Here is a 17,653-nt window from a genome sequence, read left to right as displayed (position 1 = left end):
ACACATTCACAGGGGGACCTTGAAGATGGCGGAAGAGTAAGACGCAGAGATCACCTTCCTCCCCACAGATACACCACAAATACATCTACACGTGGAACAACTCCTATAGAACACCTACTGAAGGCTGGCAGAAGACCTCAGACCTCCCAAAAGCCTCAGAAGCAGCGGATTAAAGCTCCACAATCAACTTGAAGTACCCTGCATCTGTGGAATACATGAATAGACAACGAGTCATCCCAAATTGAGGAGGTGGGCTTCGAGAGCAAGATCTATGATTTTTTCCCCTTTTCCTCTTTTTGTGAATGTGTACACTTCTGTGTGAGATCTTGTCTGTATAGTTTTGCTTCCACCATTTGCCCTAGGGTTCTATCCGTCCATGGTTTTTTTTTAAATTTTTTTCTTAATAATTAATTTTAATAACTTTATTATACTTTACCTCCCTCCCTCCCTCCCTTCCTTCCTTCCTTCCTTCCTTCCCTCCTTTAGACAACGAATCAACCCAAATTCAGGAGGTGGTCTCTGAGAGCAAGATTTATGATTTTTTTCCCTTTACCTCTTTCTGTGAGGGTGTATGTGTATGCTTCTGTGTAAGATTTTGTCTGTATAGCTTTGCTTCCAACATTTGTCCTAAGGTTCTATCCGTCCCTTATTTTTTTCCTAAATAAGTATTTTTTAATTCAATAACTTTATTATACTTTATTTTATTTTACTGTATCTTCTTTCTTTCTGTTTTTTTTCCTTCTTTCCCTCCTTCCTTCCTTCCTCCCTCCCTCCCATCTTTCTTTCCTTCTTGCCTTCTTGCCTTCTTTCCTTCGTTGCTTCTTTCTTTCTTCCTTCCTTCCTTCCTTCCCTCCTTTCTTTCTTTCTTTCTTCATACTTCTACTAATTCTCTCTACTTTTTCTCCCTTTTATTCTGAGCCGTGTGGATGAAAGGCTCTTGGTGCTCCAGCCAAGAGTCAGGGCTCTGCCTCTGAGGTAGGAGAGCCAACTTCAGGACACTGGTCAACAAGAGACCTCCCAGCTCCACATAATATCAAACGGCAAAAATCTCCCAGAGACCTCCATTTTAACACCAGCACCCAGCTTCACTCAACGACCAGCAAGCTACAGTGCTGGACAACCTATGCCAAAAAACTAGCAAAACAGGAACACAACCCCACCCATTAGCAGAGAGGCTGCCTAAAATCATAATAAGGCCACAGACACCCCAAAACACACCACCAGATGTGAACCTGCCCACTAGAGAGACAAGATCCAGCCTCATCCACCACAACACAGGCACTAGTCCCCTCCACCAGGAAGCCTACACAACCCACTGAACCGACCTTAGCCACTGGAGACAGACATCAAAAACAGCGGGAACTACGAACCTGCAGCCTGCAAAAAGGAGACCCCAAACACAGTAAGAAAAGCAAAATGAGAAGACAGAAAAACACACAGCAGATAAAGGAGCAAGATAAAAATGCACGAGACCTAACAAATGAAGAGGAAATAGGCAGTCTACCTGAAAAAGAATTCAGAATAATGATAGTAAGGATGATGCGAAATCTTGGAAGTAGAATGGACAAAATGCAAGAAACAGTTAACAAGGACCTAGAAGAAATAAAGATGAAACAAGCAACGATGAACAACACAATAAGTGAAATTAAAAGTACTCTAGATGGGATCAATAGCAGAATAACTGAGGCAGAAGAACGGATAAGTGACCTGGAAGATAAAATAGTGGAAATAACTACTGCAGAGCAGGATAAAGAAAAAAGAATGAAAAGAACTGAGGACAGTCTCAGAGACCTCTGGGACAACATTAAACACACCAACATTCGAATTATAGGGGTTCCAGAAGAATAAGAGAAAAAGAAAGGGACTGAGAAAATATTTGAAGAGATTATAGGTGAAAACTTCCCTAATATGGGAAAGGAAATAGTTAATCAAGTCCAGAAAGCACAGAGAGTCCCATACAGGATAAATCCAAGGAGAAATACGCCAAGACACATATTAATCAAACTGTCAAAAATTAAATACAAAGAAAGCATATTAAAATCAGCAAGGGAAAAATAACACACAAGGGAATCCCCATAAGGTTAACAACTGATCTCTCAGCAGAAACCCTACAACCCAGCAGGGAGTGGCAGGACATACTGAAAGTGATGAAGGAGAAAAACCTGCAGCCAAGAGTACTCTACCCAGCAAGGATCTCATTCAGATTTGATGGAGAAATTAAAACCTTTACAGACAAGCAAAAGCTGAGAGAGTTCAGCACCACCAAACCAGCTTTACAACAAATGCTAAAGGAACTTCTCTAGACAAGAAACACAAAAGAAGGAACAGACCTATAATAACGAACCCAAAACAATTTAGAAAATGGGAATAGGAACATACATATCGATAATTACCTTAAATGTAAATGGACTAAATGCTCCCAAAAAAGACACAGACTGGCTGAATGGATATAAAAACAAGACCCTTACATATGCTGTCTACAAGAGACCCACTTCAGACCTAGAGACACATACAGACTGAAAGTGAGGGGATGGAAAAATATATTCCATGTAAATGGAAATCAAAAGAAAGCTGGAGTAGCAATTCTCATATCAGAGAAAATTGACTTTAAAATAAGGACTATTAGAAGAGACAAAGAAGGACACTACATAATGATCAAGGGATCGATCCAAGAAGAAGATATAACAATTGTAAATATTTATGCACCCAACATAGGAGCACCTCAATACATAAGGCAAATACTAACAGCCATAAAGGGGAAATTGACAGTAACACATTCATAGTAGGGGACTTTAACACCCCACCTTCACCAATGGACAGATCATCCAAAATGAAAACCAATAAGGAAACACAAGCTTTAAATGATACATTAAACAAGATGAAATTAATTGGTATTTATAGGAAACTCCATCCAAAAACAACAGAATACACATTTTTCTCAAGTGCTCATGGAACATTCTCCAGGATAGATCATATCTTGGGTCACAAATCAAGCCTTGGTAAATTTAAGAAAATTGAAATTGTATCAAGTATCTTTTCCGACCACAACGCCATGAGACTAGATATCAATTACAGGAAAAGATCTGTAAAAAATACAAACACATGGAGGCTAAACAATACACTACTTAATAATGAAGTGATCACTGCAGAAATCAAAGAGGAAATCAAAAAATACCTAGAAACAAATGACAATGGAGACACAACGACTCAAAACCTATGGGATGCAGCAAAAGCAGTTCTAAGGGGGAAGTTTATAGCAATACAAGCCCACCATAAGAAGCAGGAAACATCTCGAATAAACAACCTAACCTTGCACCTAAAGCAATTAGAGAAAGAAGAACAAAAAAACCCCAAAGCTAGCAGAAGGAAATAAATCATAAAAATCAGATCAGAAATAAATGAAAAAGAAATGAAGGAAACAATAGCAAAGATCAATAAAACTAAAAGCTGGTTCTTTGAGAAGATAAACAAAATAGATAAACCACTAGCCAGACTCATCAAGAAAAAAAGGGAGACGACTCAAATCAATAGAATTAGAAATGAAAAAGGAGAAGTAACAAATGACACTGCAGAAATACAAAAGATCATGAGAGATTACTACAAGCAACTCTATGCCAATAAAATGGACAATCTGGAAGAAATGGACAAATTCTTAGAAATGCACAACCTGCCAAGACTGAATCAGGAAGAAAGAGAAAATATGAACAGACCAATCACAAGCACTGAAATTGAAACTGTGATTAAAAATCTTCCAACAAACAAAAGCCCAGGACCAGATGGCCTCACAGGCGAATTCTATCAAACATTTAGAGAAGAGCTAACACCTATCCTTCTCAAACTCTTACAAAATATAGCAGAGGGAGGAACACTCCCAAATTCCTTCTACGAGGCCACCATCACCTTGATACCAAAACCAGACAAGGATGTCACAAAGAAAGAAAACTACAGGCCAATATCACTGATGAACACAGATGCAAAAATCCTCAACAAAATACTAGCATACAGAATCCAACAGCACATTAAAGGATCATACACCATGATCAAGTGGGGTTTATTCCAGGAATGCAAGGATTCTTCAATATACGCAAATCTATCAATGTGATAAATCATATTAACAAACTGAAGGAGAAAAACCATATGATCATCTCAATAGATGCAGAGAAAGCTTTTGACAAAATTCAACACCCATTTATGATAAAAACCCTGCAGAAAGTAGGCATAGAGGGAACTTTCCTCAACATAATAAAGGCCATATATGACAAGCCCACAGCCAACATCATCCTCAATGGTGAAAAACTGAAAGCATTTCCACTAAGATGAGGAAAAAAACAAGGTTGCCCACTCTCACCACTCTTATGCAACATAGTTTTGGAAGTTTTAGCCACAGCAATCAGAGAAGAAAAGGAAATAAAAGGTATCCAAATCGGAAAAGAAGAAGTAAAGCTGTCACTGTTTGCAGATGACATGATACAATACATAGAGAATCCTAAAGATGCTACCAGAAAACTACTAGAGCTAATCAATGAATTTGGTAAAGTAGCAGGATACAAAATTAATGCACAGAAATCTCTGGCATTCCTATATACTAATGATGAAAAATCTGAAATGGAAATCAAGAAAACACTCCCATTTACCACTGCAACAAAAAGAATAAAATATCTAGGAATAAACCTACCTAAGGAGACAAAAGACCTGTATGCAGAAAATTATAAGACACTGATGAAAGAAATTAAAGATGATACAAATAGATGGAGAGATATACCATGTTCTTGGATTGGAAGAATCAACATTGTGAAAATGACTCTACTACCCAAAGCAATCTATAGATTCAATGCAATCCCTATCAAGCTACCACTGGCATTTTTCACAGAACTAGAACAAAAAATTTCACAATTTGTATGGAAACACAAAAGACCCCGAATAGCCAAAGCAATCTTGAGAACGAAAAAAGGAGCTGTAGGAATCAGGCTCCCTGACTTCAGACTATACTACAAAGCTACAGTAATCAAGACAGTATGGTACTGGCACAAAAACAGAAATATAGATCAATGGAACAGGATAGAAAGCCCAGAGATAAACCAACGCACATATGGTCACCTTATCTTTGATAAAGGTAGCAGGAATGTACAGTGGAGAAAGGACAGCCTCTTCAATAATTGGTGCTGGGAAAACTGGACAGATACATATAAAAGTATGAGATTAGGTCACTCCCTAACACCATACACAAAAATAAGCTCAAAATGGATTAAAGACCAAAATGTAAGGCCAGAAACTATCAAACTCTTAGAGGAAAACATAGGCAGAACACTCTATGACATAAATCACAGCAAGATCCTTTCTGACCCACCTCCTAGAGTAATGGAAATAAAAACAAAAATAAACAAATGGGACCTAATGAAACTTCAAAGCTTTTGCACAGCAAAGGAAACCATAAACAAGACCAAAAGACAACCCTCAGAATGGGAGAAAATATTTGCAAATGAAGCAACTAACAAAGGATTAATCTCCAGAATTTACAAGCAGCTCATGCAGCTCAATAACAAAAAAACAAACAACCCAATCCAAAAATGGGCAGAAGACCTAAATAGACATTTCTCCAAAGAAGATATACAGACTGCCACCAAACACATGAAAGAATGCTCAACATCATTAATCATTAGAGAAATGCAAATCAAAACTGCAATGAGGTATCACCTCACACAGGTCAGAATAGCCATCATCAAAAAATCTAGAAACAATAAATGCTGGAGAGGGTGTGGAGAAAAAGGAATCCTCTTGCACTGCTGGCAGGAATGTGAATTGGTTCAGCCACTATGGAGAACAGTATGGAGGTTCCTTAAAAAACTACAAATAGAACTACCATATGACCCAGCAATCCCACTACTGGACATATACCCTGAGAAAACCAAAATTCAAAAAGAGTCATGTACCAAAATGTTCATTGCAGCTCTATTTACAATAGCCAGGACATGGAAACAACCTAAGTGCCCATCATCGGATGAATGGATAAAGAAGATGTGGCACATATATACAATGGAATATTACTCAGCCATAAAAAGAAATGAAATTGAGCTATTTGTAATGAGGTGGATAGACCTAGAGTCTGTCATACAGAGTGAAGTAAGTCAGAAAGAAAAAGCCAAATACCATATGATAACACATATATATGGAATTTAAGAAGAAAAAAAAAATGTCATGAAGAATCCAGGGGTAAGACAAGAATAAAGACACAGACCTACTGGAGAACGGACTTGAGGATATGGGGAGGGGGAAGGGTGAGCTGTGACAGGGTGAGAGAGAATCATGGACATATACACACTAACAAACATAAGGTATATAGCTAGTGGGAAGTAGCCGCATGGCACAGAGATACTGGCTCGGTGCTTTGTAACCGCCTGGAGGGGTGGGATAGGGAGGGTGGGAGGGCGGGAGACGCAAGAGGGAAGAGATATGGGAACATATGTATATGTATAACTGATTCACTTTGTTATAAAGCAGAAACTAACACACCATTGTAAAGCAATTATACCCCAATAAAGATGTTAAAAAAAAAAAGAAAATAGACAAAGAAGCAGAAAAAAAAACAAACCAAAAAAAAACCACATTCACAGAAAGATAGACAAGGTGAAAAGGCAGAGGACTATGTACCAGATGAAGGAACAAGATAAAACCCCAGAAAAACAACTAAATGAAGTGGAGATAGGAAATCTTCCAGAAAAAGAATTCAGAATAATGATAGTGAAGATGATCCAGGACCTCGGAAAAAGAATGGAGGCAAAGATCTAGAAGATGCAAGAAATGTTTAACAAAGACCTAGAAGAATTAAAGAACAAACACCTAGAAGATTTAAAGAACAAACAAACAGAGATGAACAATACAATAACTGAAATGAAAAATACTCTAGAAGGAGTCAATAGCAGAATAACTGAGGCAGCATAACGGATAAGTGACCAGGAAGACAGAATGGTGGAATTCACTGCCACAGAACAGAATAAAGAAAAAAGAATCAAAAGAAATGAAGACAGCCTAAGAGACCTCTGGGACAACATTAAATGCAACAACATTACATTATAGCAGTCCCAGAAGGAGAAGAGACAGAGAAAGGACCCAAGAAAATATATGAAAAGATTACAGTCAAAAACTTCCCTAACATGGGAAAGGAAATAGCCACCAAAGTCCAGGAAGTACAGAGTCCCAGGCAGGATAAGCCCAAGGAAAAACACGTCGAGACACATAGTAATCAAATTGACAAAAATTAAAGACAAAGAAAAATTGTTGAAAGCACCAAGGGAAAAATGACAAATAACATACAAGGGAACACCCATAAGGTTAACAGCTGATTTCTCAGCAGAAACTCTACAAGCCAGAAGGGAGTGGCATGATATATTTAAAGTGATGAAAAGGAGGAGCCTACAACCAAGATTACTCTACCCAGCAAGGATCCCATTCACATTTGATGGAGAAATCAAACGCTTTACAAACACGTGAAAGCTAAGAGAATTCAGCACCACCAAACAAGCTCTACAACAAATGCTAAAGGAACTTCTCTAAGAGGGAAACACAAGAGAAGAAAAGGACCTACAAAAACAAACCAATAACAATTAAGAAAATGGTAATAGGAACATACATATCGATAATTACCTTAAACGTGAATGGATTAAATGCTCCAATCAGAAGACACAGGCTTGCTGAATGAATACAAAAACAAGACCTATATACATGCTGTCTATAAGAGACCCACTTCAGACCTGGGGACACATACAGACAGAAAGTGAGGGGATGGAAAAAGATATTCCATGCAAATGGAAATCAAAAGAAAGCTGGAATAGCAATACTCATATCAGATAAAATAGACTTTAAAATAAAGAATGTTACAAGAGACAAGGAAGGACATTACATAATGATCAACGGATCAATCTAAAAGAAGATATAACAATTATAAATATATATGCACCCAACATAGGAGCACCTCAATACACAAGGCAACTGCTAACAGCTATAAAAGAGGATATCGACAGTAACACAATAATAGTGGGGGACTTTAACACCTCACTTAAACCAATGGACAGATCATCCAAACAGAAAATTAATAAGGAAAAAAGCACAAGCTTTAAATGACACAATAGACCAGATAGATTTAACTGGTATTTATAGGATATTCCATACAAAAACAGATGATTACACTTTCTTCTCAAGTGCACACGGAACATTTTCCAGGATAGATCACATCTTGGGTCACAAATCAAGCCTCAGTAAATGTAAGAAATTGAAATCATATCAAACATCTTTTCGGACCACAACACTATGAGATTAGAAATCAATTACAGGGAAAAAAACATAAAAGAACACAAACACTTGGAGGTTAAACAATACGCTACTAAATAACCAAGAGATCACTGAGGAAATCAAAAAATATCTGGAAACAAATTACAACAACAAAACGATGATCCAAAACCTATGGGATGCAGCAAAAGCAGTTCTAAGAAGGAAGTTTCTAGCAATACAAGCCTACCACAGGAAACAAGAAAAATCTCAAATAAGCAACCTAACCTTACACCTAAAGGAACTTGAGAAAGAAGAACAAACAAAACCCAAAGTTAGCAGAAGGAAAGAAATCATAAAGATGAGAGCAGAAATAAATGAAATAGAAACAAAGAAAACAATAGTAAAGATCAATAAAACTAAAAGCTGGTTCTTTGAGAAGATACACGAAATTGATAAACCATTAACCAGACTCATCAGGAAAAAGAGGGAGAGGACTCAAATCAATAAAATTAGAAATGAAAAAGGAGCAGTTACAACAGACACTGCAGAAATACAAAGCATCCTAAGAGACTACTACAAGCAAGTCTATGCCAATAAAATGGACAACCTGGAAGAAATGGACAAATTCTTAGAAAGTTATAACCTTCCAAGACTGAACCAGGAAGAAATAGAAAATATGAACGGACCAAACACAAGTAATGATATTGAAACTGTGATTAAAAATCTTGCAACAAAGAAAAGTCCAGGACCAGATGGCTTCACAGGCAAATTCTACCAAATATTTAGAAAAGAGATAACACCTATCCTTCTCAAACTCTTACAAAATATAACAGAGGGAGGAACACTCCCACACTCATTCTAGGAGGCCACCATCACCCTGATACCAAAACCAGACAAATATATGCAAAAAGAGAAAATTACACACCAATATCACTGATGAACATAGATGCAAAAATCCTCAACAAAATTCTAGCAAACAGAATCCAACAACACATTCAAAGGATCACACACCATGGTCAAGTGGGATTTATCCCAGGGATGCAAGGATTCTTCAATATATGCAAATCAATCAATGTGATACACCATATTAACAAACTGAAGAATAAAAACCATATGATCATCTCAATAGATGCAGAAAAAGTTTTTGACAAACTTCAATGCCCATTTATGATCAAAACTCTCCAGAAAGTGGGCAAAGAGCAAACTTAGCTCAACATAATAAACGCCGCATACAACAAAACCCATAGCAAACATCATTTTCAATGGTGAAAAACTGAAAGCATTTCCTCTAAGATCAGGAACAAGACAAGGATGTCCACTCTCACCACTATGATTCAAGATAGTTTTGGAAGTCCTAGCCACAGCAATCAGAGAAGAAAAAGAAATAAAACGAATCCAAATCGGAAAAGAAGTAAAACTGCCACTGTTTGCAGATGACATGATACGATATGTAGAGAATCCTAAAGATGCCACCAGAAAACTACAAGAGCTAATCAATGAATTTGGTAAAGTTGCAGGATACAAAATTAATGCACAGAAGTCTCTTGCATTCCTATACACTAATGATGAAAAATCTGAAAGAGAAATTAAGGAAACACTCCCATTTATCATTGCAACAAAAAGAATAAAATACCTAGGAATAACCTACCTAGGGAGACAAAAGACCTGTATGCAGAAAACTACAAGACACTGATGAAAGAAGTTAAAGATGATACAAACAGATGGAGAGATATACCATGTTCTTGGATTGGAAGAATCAATATTGTGAAAATGACTATACTACTCAAAGCAATCTACAGATTCAGTGCAATCCCTATCAAATTACCAATGGCATTTTTTACAAAACTAGAACAAAAAGTCTTAAAATTTGTATGGAGAGACAAAAGACCATGAACAGCCAAAGCAGTCTTGAGGGAAAAAAACGGAGGTGGAGGAATCAGACTCCCTGACTTCAGACTACACTACAACGCTACAGTCATCAAGATAATATGGTACTGGCACAAAAACAGAAATACAGATCAATGGAACAGTATAGAAAGCCCAGAAATAAACCCATGCACCTATAGTCACCTAATCTATGAAAAAGAAGGCAAGGATATAAAATGGAGAAAAGACAGTCTCTTCAATAAGTGGTGCTGGGAAAACTGGACAGCTACATGTAAAAGAATGAAATTAGAACATTCTTTAACACCATACACAAAAATAAACTCAAAATGGATTAGAGACATAAATGTAAGACCGGACACTATAAAACTCTTAGAGGAAAACATAGGAAGAACACTCTTTGACATAAATCACAGCAAGATCTTTTTTGATCCACCTCCTAGAGTAATGGGAATAAAAACAAAAATAAACAAATGGGTCCTAATGAAACTTAAAAGCTTTTGCACAGCAAACTACAAACAAGACGAAAAGACAACCCTCAGAATGGGAGAAAATATTTGCAAATGAAGTAATGGACATAGGATTAATCTCCAAAATATATAAACAGCTCATGCAGCTAAATATTAGAAAAGCAAACAACCCAATCAAAAAAATGGGAAGAAGACCTAAATAGACATTTCTCCAAAGAAGACATACAGATGGCCAAGAAGCACATGAAAAGCTGCTCCACATCACTAATTATTAGAGAAATGCAAATCAAAACTACAATGAGGTATCACCTCACACCAGTTAGAATGGGCATCATCAGAAAATCTACAAACAACAAATGCTGGAGAGGGTGTGGAGAAAAGGGAATCCTCTTGCACTATTGGTGGGATTGTAAATTGATACAGCCACTATGGAGAACAGCATGGAGGTTCCTTAAAAAACTAAAAATAGAATTACCATATGACCCAACAATCCCACTACTGGGCATATACCCAGAGAAAACCATAATTCAAAAAGACACAAGCACCCCAATGTTCACTGCAGCACTATTTACAATAGCCAGGTCATGGAAGCAACCTAAATGCCCATTGACAGGCGAATGGATACAGAAGATGTGGTACATATATACAATGGAATATTACTCAGCCATAAAAAGGAAAGAAATTGGGTCATTTGTAGAGACGTGGATGGATCTAGAGACTGTCATACAGAGTGAAGTAAGTCAGAAAGAGAAAAACAAGTATCATATGTTAATGCATATATGTGGAACCTAGAAAAATAGTACAGATGAACTGGTTTGCAGGGCAGAAATAGAGACACAGATGGAGAGAACAAATGTGTGGGCACCAAGGGGGGAAACGGGTGGTGGGGGGGAGTGGTGTGATGAATTGGGAGATTGGGATTGACATGTATACACTAATATGTATAAAATGGATAAGTAGTAAGGACCTGCTGTATAAAAAAATAAATAAAATAAAATTCAAAAATTCAGAAGAAATTAAAAAAAACAAGAAGCTTTGATATGATGATCCTGTAGGGATGCTAAACCACTCACTCATAAGGCACAGAATTCTAGAAAAAGTCAGGTTTACTGCCACTGAAAGTCTGCTGCCCAGGGGCAGAGTCTAGTAGATATAAAAACAGAGTAAAAATAAAAGAACCCAGCAAAAATTGTTCATCATATAGCACAAACAACACTCTCAAAAAAATGCAGTGAAATAAAATTCGGCATTAAAAAATAAATTTTCAGGTTTAAAAATCAGGGAAACCGGGCTTCCCTGGTGGTGCAGTGGTTGAGAGTCTGCCTGCCGATGCAGGGGACACGGGTTCGTGCCCTGGTCCGGGAAGATCCCACATGCCGCGAAGCGGCTAGGCCCGTGAGCCATGGCCGCTGAGCCTGCGCGTCCGGAGCCTGTGCTCCGCAACGGGAGAGGCTGCAACAGTGAGAGGCCCGCGTACTGCAAAAAAAACAAAAAACAAAAAACAAAATCAGGGAAACCACCAGATGTCACTAGAGTAGCAAATGTTTTACTGTTGTGTCCTTACGCACACCCCCCTTTAGATTTCTTGACATATTACAGGTGTCCTGGGACTGAGCGACCTAGTCTTGTGTGTTCAATTGGGAAACAAAGTTTCCAGAGAGGGCAGTGTCCTTTCTAAACAGCTAGAAAGTTGCTTAACTGTGCTAATCCTAACTTTCTTTCCTCTCTCCTATGTTGCTTTATACCACAGCTACAGGGACCAAATCTCCTTAATATCCACCATGCATATAGTGCATATAGCATCAGCTCTTGTAGGGAGATAGCAAAGGAATACTATGAAGTGTGCAGCCTCTGTCCGCAAGCTGTGCAGGAAGCTTCTAACTAACCATTTAGAGAAGGCGCTACACCAAGGCTGCTGAAGGAACCAAGAGAGTCCCTTGAGGAGATACTAACTGTGGCAATGTGTTAATTAATTTAGCTTTTGAAAAAATGAAACCTATTAGAAGCAGACCATGGGGTAAAGAGCTTGCCAGCCCACTGGTACAGGAGGCTGAAGATGCCCTTGAAAGGAAGGGAAGGAGCAGACATATGTTGCTTTGCCTGCTCAGCTTTGGCTCTCCTCTTCTTGGACCAGCATCTCATTCTCCTTCTTCTCCTTCACTATGCGGTTTAAGCAGAACTGACTCGGCGTTAATTATAGGGGTAGGATATTGAGCCAGACATGGCCAAGGTGATTAGTTTAGGGAAGGCATGTGTGGCCAGAGTCTTGGCTTGCCACTCTAGCAAGTTTAGGCCAAAAAGTGCAGTTTACAGAAGATCTAGGAGGACCAGAGTTAGGTTAGAACCTCAGGATGGCTCCAGAGAAGCCAAACTACTGCTGTCTCTGGACTGTACTCCATAGTGTGGACTGCTGATGCCAAGTACCACATATCAGAGGCTCTGCCAATGTCTGTAGCACATGACTGAACAATGTCTGCTAGAGAGATGGACAGAGAACTTGTGGCTTCTCCCTTGAATAAGTGGCATCACAATTTCCCCTAGATAGGAAGGCTATTTGATAGCACTAAGTGACCCAAAACCATGATAAATGTCCCCAGGAAGTAAGTATATGATCCATATTGAGGCTGTGAGAGCCAACCCTGGGACTCTGGCTGCATCAGTAGGAAAGTTCCTATTCCTCTGGAGTTATGTACATGGTTAAAATGTAAGCCTGCAACCCCTGGTGGCAACTTTGCCATGACATAAGAATCTGCCTGAGAATGAGATCAACACAGAAGAGAACACAGTCAAGCTGGAGATATAAAGTATTGGATGTAGCTGACCTGGAAGCCAGACACCTATGCACTTTTCAATTCCATGAACAACACCACCAAAAAAAAAAAAAAACGCTTTCTCCTTTTCTTACACTGGCATTTGTTAGTGCTTGGTTATTTGCAACTAAGATTCCTGACCACAGCAAGGATATGTCAGGGTTTCTGTGTCCCTGGGCTAGCTGCTGCGTATCTACCCCACTGTGACTTGGATGGCAGAGGCCACTCCCCATTCTAAGTGGCTGGAAGAGCCCCTATCTAATGCTTCTCATAACTCTCCCTCACTTCTAGTGAAAATCTAAGAAGTGTAGCGAGGTGGCCAGCCTAGGCGCTTGGGGCTCTGGACCCTCCTCCCACCCTAGTTCCAGATTCTGCTACCCCAGCAACTCAATAGCACCCAACTGCTCACAATTTTTTAATATTTCATGTTGTTTCATGCCTTCCTCACTTTACTCATGCTATTCCTAGACCTCAAATGCCCTTTAACCACTCACCCCCTCACCCTCTCATCTCTTCACATATAGGTATTCTTGCCATTTATAAAACTCTGATTCAACCTCTAAAACAAAGCTTGGGTACCACCTCCTCCAAGAAGCTTTCCATGACCACCTAGGTTTATGAGATGACAACGAACTTATAATAAGAACAAAGCAGCCCTCAGAGCAAATTGGAGAGTGACTCTAATAGTATGCAAGGAGCAAATCCTAAGATTAGCAAAGTCACATTTTAACCTAGAACTTTAAGACATACATGCCAAAATTAAAAATGAAACATAATATAGTAAAAATTAAACCTTTTGCTTACTGCTGGCTAGAATAAATAACATTAGATTCTACTTTCTAACTGGTTTTGTTAAATTGTAAGTGTCACTCACCTTTAACATATTGGTCCCACTGTTTTCTGTAGTCTAAGTCCATATAGACATCTGCAAGTAGATCCGGTGAGCAATCCTCCAGAAAGCCAAAGACCTTATACTCATACACTCCAGTCTGCTATAAAAACAGAACAGATAGAAACAACCTATTGATTCTCAGGTTGAGATTACACAGCATATGAAAAACAGCTGTTCATGCAGCACCATTATTGAGCACCTCCTCTTGGTCTTAGTGAAACAACAGTGAAAAAGCAGATGAGGAACCTGCTCTCAAGGGTCTTATATTTGGCCTTAGGCATTGGAGGTGGTGACAGCTATATGCTATCCAGGTAATTTAAGTAGGATAAAAGAGGGTTATGTGATAAATGGTGTCTAGTTTTGGTGGGCTGGTGGTGCGTCCTATATCATCGGGTGTTCAGGAAATGTCTCTATGAGGGATTTATCAGAACGGTTTCTTCTAAATATTAGAAGGATCCAGCCATGGGAAGATGAGGAAAGCCCACTTCTGGTTGGGAGGGGGCCCGATGGTTTGCCTTACTCACAGAACAGAAAGTCAGGGGGTCCAGAGAACTGTGATGGGGGAGAGTGGTAAGGGCTGAGGTCAGAGAGGTAGTAGAGGCCATGCCCAAAGGGCTTTGTAAACCAGGGTAAAGGGGTGAAAATATTTTTATAACTGCTCTGGAAAACCAACAAATAATTTTAAATATGGGAATGACTTTAAATAGGGGATGACTTTTAAAAGATGATTCTTGCTTCTTGGTAGAAAACAGATCATAAGGGAGCAAGGAGATGGGTTAGAACAGCGGTCCCCAACTTTTTTGGCACTAGGGACCGGTTTCGTGGAAGACAATTTTTCCACGGACCAGGGTGGAGGATGGTTTCGGGATGATTCAAGTGCATTACATTTATTGTGTACTTTATTTCTATTATTATTACATTGCAATATTTAATGAAATAATTATATAATTCACCCTAATGCAGAATCAGTGAGAGCCATGAGCTTGTTTTCACTTGCCATTCACTGATAGGGTTTTGAAATGAGTCTGCAAGCAATTGATTTATTTTGGTCTCTGTGTAGTCAAACCTCTCTGCTAATGATAATCTGTATTTGCAGCCACTCCCCAGCGCTAGCATCACGGCCTCAGCTCCACCTCAGATCATCAGGCATTAGATTCTCATGAGAAGCACGCAACCTAGATCCCTCTAGATGTGAGCAATGCACAGTAGGGTTTGCGCTCCTATGGGATTCTAACGCCACTGCTGATCTGACAGAAGGTGGAGCTCAGGCAGTAATGCGAGCGATGGGGAGTGGCTGTAAATACAGATGAAGCTTCGCTCGCTCACATGCCACTCACCTCCTGCTGTGCAGTGCGGTTCCTAACAGGCCACAGACCAGCACCAGTCCGTGGCCCGGGGATTGGGGACCCCTGAGTTAGAAGACCCATGCAATGGTCCAGAAAAGAGATGATGGTGATTAGACAGGAAGGTAACAACAGTGATGGGGAGAAGTCAGTGATTTAGGGACACATTTTGGAAGTAATGTCAACAGGAATTGCTGACAGACTGGCCGTGGGGACAGAGAAAACAAAGAGTTGAGGATAATTCTTATAACACTTGCTTAAACAACCAGGTAGATGGGAGATCCATTTTCTAAGACAGAGAAAACTTGCAGAGGAGGTGATCTGTGGGCTGCAGGGTAACCAAGAGTTCTACCTTGAGCAAGTTGAGTTTGAGAGGCTTATTAAACAATCCATGTAGGGGTATCATATAGGTAGCTTGCATTCAGGGTTCAGACTACTGTTTTAGATATCCGTGGGGCGTAATGAAACCCAACACATTGTTTTACCAATTCCAAGACAGAATTTTTCTATAGGTGACTTTTTTTTAAGTCTTTATTGAATTTGTAACAATACTGCTTCTGTTTTATGTTTTGGGGTTTTTGCCACAAGGTATGTGGGATCTTAGCTCCCCAACCAGGGACTGAACCCTCACCCACTGCATTGGAAGGCGAAGTCTTAACCACTGGACTGACAGGGAAGTCCCTATAAAAGACTTGTGTATAAAAGAATGAAAAGGGGGCAACACACCAGCCTCAAATCATACTAGTCCCTTTTATTCAGTAAAAGACCATATCTAGATTCCTAAGTACAAGAGATTTTCCTTGTTTTCATGTTAAGCCATATTCTGTGAGGGTTCTGGGCTGGAGTTGGTGACACTACACGCTTCACTCTCCGTACAATGGCAGCTATCAATTCCTGAACCTCACCTTGTCTAAAGGCTCTATTGTTAAAATTAAATCAATGCCTCTTAATTTCAGTGCAAAAGCAAACAAACAAACAAAAATGAAGCTTTTATATGTATTCATATTTCCACGTGCTAACGCAATCTGATTGGCTAATCAAACATGAATGAACCCATCTTCTTAAACACCGTTCCAGGGACTTACCTGAGGTCAAGGGGTAAACATGGGAAATCTTTCTAGAGATCCTGAGGCTTCAATTGTCTCCTGACTCAGGTGGCATAACCCAGGGATAAGCATAACCCAGTTTAGGAATCTCAGATGTATATGAAAATACCTGGCAGGATATGGAAGGTAAAATTGAAACTGAATTCATAAGGATGTTTCAGTTCCAAAAGTATGTGGCTTTATACCAAGGGTTTCCAACCAGCAAATGACAAACTGGTAGGTCTGACCTCCTTATATGCTGTACCATGGATGCCCCATAGGAAAGGCAGGACTCAAGAGAAACATCTCCTTCCCTTCCTGTCCCCTCCCCTCAAGTTCACAGATGGAAAGATAGAGAGGGATTGTACACACCACACATCTACACCCACACACATTTTAATGTCTTAGGAGAGGGACAATTTGCTTCTGTTCAGGAGTACTGGGTCCCCATTTTCTACACATACTACGCAAAAGGGATAATTATGTATAGAGATAATGATCTCTCCAATTCCACATGAGTTACCTTTGGTTATCGGGATGAATTAAGACAGTTTTCTAGAACTGGTTCCCATCCCTCTGAATATAGTTTCAGCCCTAGTAACCTCAGTCTTGTACATATCACAGAAAAGAAAAACAGAAAGCTCTCTAGGAAGAGAAAAATAGAAAAATGGGATTAACCTGAATACAAAAGAATGAACTATTGGGACAACTTCCTTTAAACACTTCCTTCGTGGCAGAACTGAGAAATGCCAGAACTCCGGAGGACAAAGTGCTTTGTGACACCTTTTTTAGTCTATCAATAAAAGGTTCTTTTCAGGCTCTGAGCAACCCCACCCAAATTCTTGGATCAAAGCACTTTTTCACCCCTTATTTCTTTCAAAAGAGGGTATCAGCAAACATACTC

The 17,653-nt window shown here is 39.2% G+C and overlaps 1 protein-coding gene across 3 annotated transcripts in view; it reads right to left on the bottom strand.

The window, feature by feature from the left end:
- The window catches only part of PCTP (phosphatidylcholine transfer protein), a 227,894-nt gene that overhangs the window by 199,218 nt on the left and 11,023 nt on the right, over positions 1-17,653 (bottom strand). For all 3 annotated transcript variants that reach the window (XM_079905621.1, XM_079905623.1, XM_079905622.1), the window contains exon 2: positions 14,304-14,421. In XM_079905621.1, coding sequence (XP_079761747.1) covers positions 14,304-14,421 — 118 coding nt within the window. The remainder of the gene's footprint in view (positions 1-14,303; positions 14,422-17,653) is intronic.

Source organism: Stenella coeruleoalba (assembly GCF_951394435.1).
Source record: "Stenella coeruleoalba genome assembly, chromosome: 19".
Classification (NCBI taxonomy): domain Eukaryota; kingdom Metazoa; phylum Chordata; class Mammalia; order Artiodactyla; family Delphinidae; genus Stenella; species Stenella coeruleoalba.
This window is presented reverse-complemented; position numbering and strand designations above follow the sequence as displayed.